An 11,969-nucleotide genomic window follows, 5' to 3' on the forward strand; every position below is an offset into this window, starting at 1 on the left:
GCTAAGTTGTTGGGCTTGAACGGCCCATTAGGCTAAAGCGTTTTTACAGTCTAGTTTAGTAACGCGTTGTGTATAATTTACAGGCCCTTGCTTGTGATTGTGCACTTAGGGATTTCCTAGCTCATTGTAGGTTTTCGGTTGATTCAGGTGAGTTCATGATGCCCTTTTTACTCTTTTCAAGTTTTGGGCTAGCATGCACACCGTAATACAATTTTACACGATTTTACTCGTTACAACTATTTAGATGGTATTACATAGCCTCTTTCATATTTGTGCATTTATGAAACTATTTGTGAACTATATTTTATGCCTTGGGATAATGGTCTTATATTCCTTAAGGTTATATACCTGAATATGGTCTAAACTCGATGATGTTAATAGGCTTGGTAGTAATTGAATACGAGTAGACCTATTTACTTAGTTCATGTATTGGACTGATTAATATATATTACCTTATGGCCCATAGGCTTACCTGTTATTTGGAATGTCTTGGGATGATATATATATATATATATATATGTATGAATGTATGGAGGTATGTATGTATGTATGTATGTATGTATGTATGTATGTATGTATGTATGTATGAGTATGTGTTACCTTATAGCCTATGGTTGTGTGATGATATTTAGTTCCTTGAGACTAAGAATGATGTGAGTAGGCTTATTGATGTGTGTGTGCATGGTAATCACGGCCGGGTCAAATTTATTACTCGGGTTTTAAAATTACTTGTGGTCCAGGCTCAAGGTTGCTATTAGGCCTAGTATTAATTCCTAGTATTAAACGATTTTTCCTGATGAAACGTTTAAACTAATTTATATAGGCTTGCTAGCATATGGTAGGCCTTGGGATGTTAAATGAATATATATATATATATATGTATATACATTATTGCTTGGCCTATATTTGGCGATGTTGTAGTCGTTTCGACTACTGATGTTGTGTATGCCTACTTTGTGTTTGCATGCATTGATGTTACATGTTTGGGTTGTACGTGTGCTCGACCCTGATGTTATTACTTGGATGAGATGTTACGTGTTTGGGTTGTACGTGTGCTCGACCTTGATGTTATTAATTGGACGGTATTTATAGGGATATAAATATATGGATGTATATAGATGTCTAAGTACGAATACTTAGTGTTGATGATGGCCTAACTGTTCGTATCCCGTATTATATTTTAAACTCTTGGAATGTTTTATAGTCCCGTTTTTATATTTAAACTCTGGGAATGTTTTATAACCCCATTTTTATATTTAAACTCTTAGAATGTTTTATAATCCCGTTTTTATATTTAAACTCTGGGAATGTTTTATAATCCCGTTTTTATATTTAAACTCTTGGAATGTTTTACAGTCTCGTTTTTATATTTAAACTCTGGGAATGTTTTATAATCCCATTTTTATATTTAAACTCTTAGAATATTTTATAATCCCGATTTTATATTTAAACTCTTGGAATGTTTTATAGTCCCGTTTTTATATTTAAACTCTGGGAATGTTTTATAATCCCATTTTTATATTTAAACTCTTAGAATGTTTTATAATCCCGTTTTTATATTTAAACTCTTAGAATGTTTTATAATCCCGTTTTTAAATGTAAACTCTTGGAATGTTTTATAATCCCGTTTTGATATTTAAATTCTTGAAATGTTTTTAAACGAATTTATATAGGCTTGCTAGCATATGGTAGGCCTTGGGATGTTAAATATATATATATATATATATATATATATATATATATATATATATATGTATATACATTATTGCTTGGCCTATATTTGGCGATGTTGTAGTCGTTTCGACTACTGATGTTGTGTATGCCTACTTTGTGTTTGCATGCACTGATGTTACGTGTTTGGGTTGTATGTTTGCTCGACCCAGATGTTATACGTGGATGTTATATATATATACTGTTATATATATAGGGATATAATTGAAAGGATGTTTACATATACATTTTGTATAAGTATGTAAGAGGATGTTTAGTTTTCGGTAATGATGATTTGATGGATGCACCCTTTTACTTTTAAAAACTTTTGGTATGACTATCATAACTATTACTACTGATATTATTTACTTAAAACTTGAACTCACTCAGCTCAAGCTGACTTTGTGTGCATGTTAGATTGACTTTCAGGTTAAGAAGTGGATGCTACCGCTTGGACGTGCTGGATGCTACTCGGGAGGTTGAAGGCATATCTAGTCGAAAAATTAATAATGCAAAATGTTTCTTTTAATTTATCACTATAAGCATTTAAAATTTGGTTTTGGGTACTTTTCCGGGTTTTTTGAGAATTTTGATGTTATTTATTCCGCTGTTGATTACTCTGAACTGATTTTAATAAGATGAACATGTTTGGTTTTAAATTTTTGTGAATTTTTGATTATGATTACCAACTGTAGGATTCCCGGGATTCGGGGTCTTACATATAATCATCATAATAGATTGTATACTTAATATCCATTTTAATTGTACTCGGTTTCGCTAATATGTTTATCTCTTTTGTTCAAAATCATTATTGTGCTAGAATTTAAGTGAAAACTAAGTACTACTAGAATTGCTCTTAGCAACGGAAGTCAAAGGAAGGATTATCATTGGTTAAAGTATAAATATGAACTATTATTGGCCAATATTTTATAGTTGGGATTGTTATAATCCAATTTTTCCAAAAAGTTTAAATGATTTGTATTTGTTGTTTTTTGTTCTCGTGAAATGAGTGTTTTGTAGTAAATTTGTGTGTATATCTCTCTCTCTCTCTCTCTCTCTATATATATATATATATATAGGTTTTATCTCTCATATTACGGGGGTTGTTTTCATTTTTCGTTTATAATATTTTTATATATTTTTTTCTATTTTAATTTTATTTATTGTAAAGAAGTTAATAATATACTTAGGGTTTAATGATAAAAGAGTTTCACAAATAATGAGACGTTATAACTCGTTTAAATGCTAACCGGGTTTGGTGAGACCCATGATCCGCTTATTTTTTACTATAAAATTCTTTCTTAATTATAAATAATATATATTTTTTAAAAAAAAGTTGGATATTAATTATAGTATCCTATTTTATAGGATTTTTATATCAAATATTTAGTGAGATTAATTTTTAATATAATGAGATATTATAACCTATTTAATGGTTATCTGGGTTTGGTGAGACTCATACATGTGAATTCGGGTCAAATGCATGTAAAACCTCATTTACAAATAAAACAATCTGGTGGCTTGAGAGGATGTAGGAAGCAAATAAAGAGCTTTTAAAGGTTTTGTTTATATATATTTAAGATAGTGAAAGGATATTTGAGAACTTGATTAGTTGTAAGAACTTTAAGAACACATGTACTACACAATCAATTGAATGAGAATGAAATATGTGACTGAGAAATTAAGAGAGAAAAAAGACATGTGTTAATTGCTGTAATGAAACGTTTGTAACACATATGTAAAAAGTTGATTAGGTGCGAAACAATATTCTACATTCTTTTTTCCGCATATGTAAAACATACATGTAAAAAAGCTTCATAAAAAAATTGTTACATTGAGTTCTTAAAACTTAATATGTTTCTCAAATGAAATCAACAACACACGCGTGCGAGCGCGCGCGCCTACACACACACACCACACACACATATATAAGGTAAGGATAAAATAAAAACCCATTTGAGTTGAAAAAGCTCTAGAAACTCATTCTCAACCATATTTGTTAATTAAAGTTTGAATCTTTTTTGGTTCACAATTAAAGTTAATAAAAAATGTAAACGTATATTTTTTCTCTTTTGAAAAATATGTTTAAAAGTTTAAAAAATTGTAAAAAAATGCACGAAACATTTTTTTTTCTATTTTTCGATGTTTTACATTAAATGTAACAACATATATTACATATGTTAAAAAAATCAATGTTACATATGATTTTCATGTATTTTCTAACCTTAAATGGGGTTTCATTATATATATATATTTGTATATATATATATATATAACTATATATAATAGAGGGAAAAATTAACATACAAATGAAATTAACGTGCTAAACATGAGAATTAAGTAGACTAATTATATATACAAGTAGAGTAATTATGTAATTACTTTATAATGTAATTACATAATTACTCTACTTGTATATATAATTACTCTACTTAATTCTCACATTTAGCACGCTAATTTCATTTGTATTTGATCAAAATCCATATAATAGATATAAAGAGAGAGGAAATTCAAATGTTGAAAATTAAGAGTTTTACAATAAGTCAAGCATATTGTACAAGTATGTAATGCATAAACTCTTAAACATCAAAATTGATACTTCTCCCGCTACATACACCAGCTTTTGAAACCATAGCCATTTCTAATTTCAAATATAATCTTCTCTTTATCTCTCTCTCTCTCTCTCTCTCTCTCTCTCTCTCTATTTCTCTCTCAAATTTCACGTCATCGCCCCGGCGCTAAGTAGTCATCAGCGAGAACATAGAAGAAATCAGGTCATACATAACTCACGAATCAATGTTATAACAACGCACTCAATCTTACGACACCGCAACAAATTAAAGACGATTCCGATTAGAATATTTTCTGAATCTAGGGTTTACTCCATTATTTCTACTTTTTACCTTGATTTTTGTCGATTTTTATTATTTAGGTCATCAATTATTGTATGCTGTTTTAATTATTAGATTTTAGTTTTTTTTAATCCTGACTGTCAACAAAAGAATAAATTTTAGTTTTAAAGAACTGATTGGTGTAGCTCTTTAAGTTTTATGCTGATGAAAGCATCTTGTTTTTTCATGTTATGTGAGTTGAACTTGAGCTTAGACGAGCCTGGTTTCAGCTTAACCTCAGAGTAGTGGATTGGTCCTTGGCTTGGTCTTGCAAAAATCAGAGATCCTAGTGGTGGCGATCCAAAATGCCACAGACTCTGATTGGAATGACAATTCATCCAACTAGAGGATTCAGTACTTGTTTCCTGCTTAACCCTACTCTGAACTTCCATATCCCCATATGGATAGTAGTTTGGAGTACCAGTCAGCGAAACACTTTTCGAAATGTCGCTTGATATTTCAATTGGCATTTCGGGATTACCTGGAGCATATACTGGTTGGCTTTCGTAAGCCAAGTAGGGATCGAGTTGATCAACTGGATATTGGTTCATCGGGTTCATCAAGTTTGGATTCATCGGGTTATTAAAGTTATTCAGATCAGCCGGGTTTGTATACACCGGTTCAGTCGGGTTCACCGATACAGTTGGCCACTTAGGGCCAAAATTTGTGCTAGCTCTATCAGAGGGCTCAGCATCGGGGGCAGGATTTGATCGCCTTGCAACCCGACGTTTTTGTCCGTAATAGTTTGCATACGACATCTGCATCTATATAAACTTAGGGATAGGTAGACTACCAATCATAACTTATCCCTACTTATAAATTAATTTGGTTAAAACTTAGGTACTAATTATATTAATACCTAATTCGCTGAAACCGATGGCTCTAATACCAACCTGTCACACCCCGACTCAGGGCATAGTCGTGTGACTGTCAGTTGGTAGCTGTTTGTAAATATATCAGAGTAGCGGGTCTATTTTAGCGGAAGTCATTAAGTATTAAACTATTAATTTACATTATCAAAATTTCTCGGGAATTAAATACCCGATTTTCAGTTTTACAAAACAGTGATATTAATATTACAAGGATTTTATAATATTCAAAAACGAGCCATCTCGAGCGATCTTCTATGACTCCAATCCTTGTACACCATCTATTGTCATCTAATTACCTGCAAGAGTGGGAAAAACACGTCAGCTATGTGCTGGTGAAACGTTGACTCGGTAAAACAGTTTATAACAGTCGTGAAATACAAACATAGTTTTCTGTTTCACAAACTCAACGGGAACGCCTGTCATTCCCGGGATTTGTACCACTGCCCTACACACACAATTCAAAGGTTCCCCGAGTACATAGCCCCTGTTCGGAGAAAACCTTCCACTAGGCTATGTAACCCTATTGGAGAACCGATTATGACTGACTTGGTTTTGTATGCCAATTATCAGTTATGTTTAGATGCAGACACATGTGTATTCGGTCTGAGTTGCTTTTTATTGTCTATTTTGTATTATAACGATTTTAGAGACAATAGTCTCATGCAAACATTTATCAGACTCTTTGCAATAAACAACCTGTCTATTACAAGAGTAAAAATCAGTTCACACCATAAAAGGTTAGCGTGTTCACCTTATATTATCGGTTCAGTGATATCGGAACTTCTTTCCTCTGTATGCTATAGACCTATATTCATAATAGGTAGGCATAAGTACCTAGTTGGTATTATTCAGAAGAATTTAAGTCTGTTTCAGTTCAGCAGACTCGAGGTCTGATCAGCAGACTTGAAGTCTGATTCAGTTCAGCAGACTCGTGTTCTGATAAGTAGACTCTACAGTTTATTTACATAGAATAAAATCCCTCAAAGGATTAAAAACTTTTGACTGAATAATTGAGTCTTTTTTTAGTCAAACTTGAAAAAACAACAAACCTTCAATTTGAAAATTTGAACGAGACTATTAATAAATCTGTTAAAGGATACGTGGTTTCATAAAAAATATCTCAGTCATTTTTTATTCTTTATCGATCAAAAAAGTTCATTTTAGATCTATAATCTTCTAAACTTTACTAATAAATTGTTTTGATTGAAATGGAAAAAAGCAATCCCATAATGAATTAGTTAATGAGTTGGAATAAACTAACTAAAATCAAGGTTTTTTTCATTAGACCGATGCCCTTAGTCGTTTTATGAAAATACTTTGGATTTATATATGACGTTTGGAATAGCACGCTTTGGCCTAATAAAGGATATCACGTTGGCAAACTTCTCTAGGTAAGCAAACGGGTCCCGCGATTGATTGGGATGTGTACGAATTACTTTCCTTAGGCAAGAAGACTCTACTAATGATACCCCCTTCCAGTTACTACGTGCACGTCAAAAGAATAGTTTTGATAACGTTACTTCATGTAGAAGCAATGTCTTTACTTTATAAAACATTAATTGGAAAACAATTACAGTTTAACGACTATATTCATAACTAGGTTCTAATACCTATATAATAAAGTAACTTGACCATAATCCTACCTTAGTCGGCTAGTCGGAAGTGAAAACTAAGAAAAACAACAGCACTTCAGCTTGTGCTTCGTTTACGGGATCAGCAGCTTGTTTAACAGCGTAACAACACCTCGTTTCTTTGCGAGAACAACCCTCAACACTTCGGAACTCCCGTGCACGCTCACCAAGACTAACTATGTGAAATCTAAGGTGAAAATGGGATGGGAATGGCTGAACCCGTAGCTGCCCTATTTATAGCCTCGACTTGTGCATCTTCGCGATAGGCGAAGATGCAGGCCATGTCGGTTCGTGATACCCGAAGGTGCATGACGACGCCGCAATTTTGCATGTCAACCCCTTGATGACACGTGTCGCCACGTAACTGGATAAGCTTTGAAATGTGTGCCAGCAATTTCGTGATACGCGAAGTTGTTCAGCCTTGCATCTTCATGATACTCGAAGATGCATAATGTTTAGAATTTTTATTTTCAGTCCTTTTATTTCCAAACTTGGCATTTTTACCCCTTTAACTTCTAAAATTTATATTTTTGGCCCAAAACTATATGAGGTATTTTCACGGTGTTACATCTTCCCCACATTTAGAAAAATCTCGTCCTCGAGATTTATACAAAATGATGTGGATACTTTCTTTTTATTTCGGACTCAAGTTCCCAAGTAAATTCCGGACCACGTCGGAAATTCCATCTAACTTTTACTAACTTCAATCTTTTGCGTTTAAGAAACTTGGTTTGACTATCCTCTGTTTGTATCGGTTCTTCTACGAACTTAAGTTTTTCATTCACTTGTACGTCTTTTAGAGGAATAGCAATTGTCTCATCAGCTAAACATTTTCGTAGATTCGATACGTGAAACACGTCATGGATTCCTTGCATCTCGTCAGGTAACTTTAACCGGTAAGCTACAGGGCCTATTCTTTCAACAATCTTGAATGGTCCAACAAAACGCGGACATAACTTACCCTTCTTCCCAAAACGAACAACACCTTTCCAAGGTGACACTTTAAGCAACATTCTATCTCCTTCCTTGAATTCCAATGGCTTACATCTTATATCTGCATAACTCTTTTGCCTGTCTCATGCTGCCTTTAGTCTTTCCCGAATTTGAATTACTTGGTCAGTCGTTTTTTTTGCACAATTTTAGGACCAGACAATTAATTATCACCAATCTCAGACCAACATACAGGTGTCCTACACTTTCGTCCGTATAATGCTTCGTATGGTGCCATCTGTATGCTTGTATGATAACTGTTATTGTACGAGAATTCTATTAAAGATAGGTGAGTATCCCAACTACAACCTAAGTCTATTACACAAGCGCGAAGTATATCTTCCAATATTTAAATCGTCCTTTCGCTTTGTCCATCGGTTTGTGGGTGATAAGCAGTACTTAAATTCAAGCGTGTACCCATTGCCTTTTGAAAACTTCTCCAAAAATTGGGGGTGAAACGACTGTGTCTATCGGATATAATTGATAATGGCACACCGTGCAATGCTACAATGTTTTCCACATATAGTTGTGCCAACTTGTCCATACTAAATGTTTCTTGGATGGGAATAAAATGAGCATATTTGGTCAGTCTATCGACAATAACTCAGATAGCATCATTTTGTCGAGAAGTCTTAGGTAATTTTATTATGAAATCCATAGTAATCATGTCCCATTTCCATATCGGTATCTCGGGTTGTGTCAGCAAACCCAATGGCTTTTGATGCTCGGCATTGACCTTCGAACATGTTAAACATTTTGCTACATATAAGGCAATTTCTTTCTTCATTTCGATCCACCAATAATCATTTTTAAGATTATGATACATCTAATCACTACCCGGATGCATAATATATTTAGACTTATGAGCTTCTTCCATTATCTTCTCCCGTAAACTTCCAACCGTCGGCACCCAGAATCTTTTCCCTAATCTGAGTATCTCATTATCGCCTTTCACTAGTTGATATATAGTATCATTCTCTTTCTTGGCCTTTATATTCTCATGTTCCAGTGCTAACTTCTGAGCTTCCTTAATTTCGGTTAATAGATCAATCTTGAGTTCTAGCCTTAGAGCTCGTACTCTCTTTGGCTTTTCGTGCTCTTTTCTACTTAAGGCATCAACCACAACATTGGCTTTACCTTAATGATAGACGATTTCGCAATTATAATCGTTAAGCATTTCCATCCATCGCCTTTGTCTCATGTTCAATTCTTTCTGGTCAACTATAAGCTTCAGACTTTTATGATCAGTATAGACAGTAAACTTTATACCATATAAATAAGCTCGCCATAACTTCAACGCGAAGATTATAGCTCCAAGTTCAAGATCATGGGTGGTATAATTCTTCTCATGAATTTTTAACTGTCTTGAGGCATAAGCAATTACCTTCTTCCCTTGCATCAAAACGCACCCCATTCCTGTATGCGAAGCATCACTATATACAATGAACTTATCTTGCCCTTCGGGTAAGGCTAAGATAGGTGCATTTGTTAATTTCTGTTTAAGAATTTCGAATGCCTCTTCTTTCTTCGGTCCCTATTCAAATTTAACAGATTTTTGGGTTAATGAAGTCAATGGAACTGCTATTCTTGAAAAGTTTTATATAAATCTTCGGTAATAGCCAGCTAACCCAAGAAAACTTCTAACTTGTGACGGGGTCTTGGGTTTCTCCCATTTTGTAATAGCTTCAATCTTGGCTGGATCAACTTGAATACCTTTCTCATTAATAATATGTCCGAGAAATTGTACTTCGGACAGCCAGAACTCGCACTTTGAGAATTTAGCATATGAGTTCTCTTTCTTCAACATTTCTAATATAGTTCTGATATGAGCTTGATGATCTTCTTTTGTCCTTGAATATATAAGTATGTCATCAAAGAAGCAATAACAAACTTATCCAAATAGGGCTTACAGATTCGGTTCATCATATCCATAAAAGCTGCCGAAGTATTATTGAGTCCAAAATGCATAACGGTGAATTCATAATGTCCATATCGGGTTCTAAATGTTGTCTTTGATATATCTTTTTCTTGAACCTTAAGTTGATGATACCCGGATCTAAGATCAATCTTCGAAAAACAACTTGTCCCTTGAAGAGGATCAAAGAGATCATCGATTCTCGGTAGCGAATATCGATTTTTGATTGTAACTTTATTCAATTCCCGATAGTCAATACACATTCTCATCGATCCGTATTTCTTTTTGACAAACAATATTGGAGCTCCCCATGGTGAAGAACTTGGTCGTGTAAACCCCTTTTCCAATAGCTCATCCAATTGCTTCTTCAGTTCTTTCATTTCTGTCAGTGCCAATCTGTAAGGAGACTTAGCAATTGGTGCTGTTCCCGAAATTAGATCGATTCTAAACTCAACTTCTCGGTAAGGTGGAATTCCAGGTAATTCGTCAGGAAATACGTCCTTAAATTCACAGACGATTGGAACTTTCTCCATCTTTTTAGGTTCAGGTTCTTTAGTTACATATGCCATAAAGGCTAGGTAACCTTTACCCAAACAGTGACTTGCCTTGATTTTTGAGATGATTCTAATTCGACCAGATTCCTTGTCGCTAGCTATTCGAATAATATTCCTATTCGGAGTTAGTATTTCTATAGCTTTCTCGTTACATAAGATTCGGGCTTGGTTGACAGCTAGCCAATCCATCCCTAATATGACATCAAATCCAGCTAACTCCTTAGGTAATAGTTGAACTGGTATATCATGTCCGGCTAAGGAAATGCAACTACTTAATACTTCAGATATTTTGATTAAGGTTCCATTAGCTGTTTCTACTTCATAATGATTATTTAACTTAACTAGGAGTTCATTTAACAGATTGCAAAACTTATAATTTATAAAACTTTGATTGGCTCCCGAATCAAATAAAACCCTAGCATAAACATTATTGATAGGGAACGTACCAGTAATCACGTCTGGTAATTCTCCCGCCTTCTGAGTATTTAGCATAAACGCACGCGCGTTCCCTTTCTTTCCATCATTTCTGGCACCACTACCACTGGCGCCACCTGTTACCTGTCTCTTCTTCGTGCATTTAGCACTGAAATGTCCTTTCTCACCACACTCAAAACAAACAATCAGTTTCTTTCTAAAATCTTCTTCCTTGTGACCTGGTCTCTTGCAAAAATTACAGGTTGAAAATGGATCAAATTTATGAACATCAGACTTCACTACTGGCCTCATACACTTTACATTATGTTTCTTTCCATAGTTTTTTCATAGTGGCCGGTTGAACATCATTGTCCTCTCGTTTCCCTTTCCAAACTTCTGTCTACTGTCATTCTCTCTCCTCTTCTCTACCACATTCTTCTTTTCTTCGTCATTGTTTCTGATCATACTCTCCATCAAATACCCAGCAAGCTCAATAGCAGACTCAATTGTTGCTGGCATGTGTGATCTTACATGATCACGGATCTCCTTTTGCAAACCATAGATATACCTGGTCACTTTGTTGTATTCGAGCGTAACCAGATGTGGTACCAGTCTACAATACTCAAGGAATTTGGTGTAATACTCCTTGAGGTTTGTGCAAATGACCTTGTGATTCCAAAGCTTGGTTTGAATCTGATCAACTTTGTGGATAGGAAAAAACCTTTTCTTGATTAATTCTTTAAAAGTTTTTCATTCGAGATTGTACAGATTCTTTCTCCCTTTTACATCAATCAAAGCATTCCACCACTCCAGTGCTTCACCGATTAAACAACTGGCACGAATACTGGATACTCTCCTCTTCAGTACATTTGCTTATAATAATTATTGACTCCATTTCTTCCAACCAACAAAGTGTGACAATCGCGCCTTTATCCCTATAGAATTCCTTTGGTTTATACACTTGAAAGTCTTTGAATGTACATCCTGTTCTA

General features: G+C 34.3%; 1 protein-coding gene across 1 annotated transcript; it reads right to left on the minus strand.

The window, feature by feature from the left end:
- Positions 1-8,920: 8,920 nt before the first annotated feature.
- LOC143625565 (uncharacterized) lies at positions 8,921-11,289 on the minus strand. Its single transcript, XM_077095869.1, has 5 exons — positions 11,010-11,289; positions 10,332-10,904; positions 9,740-9,807; positions 9,364-9,628; positions 8,921-9,231 (listed from the first exon to the last, which is right to left on the minus strand). The coding sequence occupies exons 1-5, from the start codon at positions 11,287-11,289 to the stop codon at positions 8,921-8,923; spliced, it is 1,497 nt and encodes a 498-aa protein (XP_076951984.1).
- Positions 11,290-11,969: the final 680 nt, after the last annotated feature.

The sequence above is a fragment of the Bidens hawaiensis genome, unplaced genomic scaffold, assembly GCF_021521415.1.
Source record: "Bidens hawaiensis isolate Kalapana, Puna unplaced genomic scaffold, B.hawaiensis_p1.1 tig00004109_1, whole genome shotgun sequence".
Lineage (NCBI taxonomy): Eukaryota > Viridiplantae > Streptophyta > Magnoliopsida > Asterales > Asteraceae > Bidens > Bidens hawaiensis.

Bases quoted from the DNA above. Each gene is read 5' to 3' on its own strand.
- LOC143625565 (XM_077095869.1), bottom strand. From the start codon at position 11,289: ATGAGGCCAGTAGTGAAGTCTGATGTTCATAAATTTGATCCATTTTCA. The intron at 9,808-10,331 runs GTTCTTCACCAT...TTAATGAGAAAG, and splicing joins AAAGGGGTTTACACGACCAA to GTATTCAAGTTGATCCAGCC. The intron at 9,232-9,363 runs GTATAAAGTTTA...TCTATCATTAAG, and splicing joins ATGGCGAGCTTATTTATATG to GTAAAGCCAATGTTGTGGTT.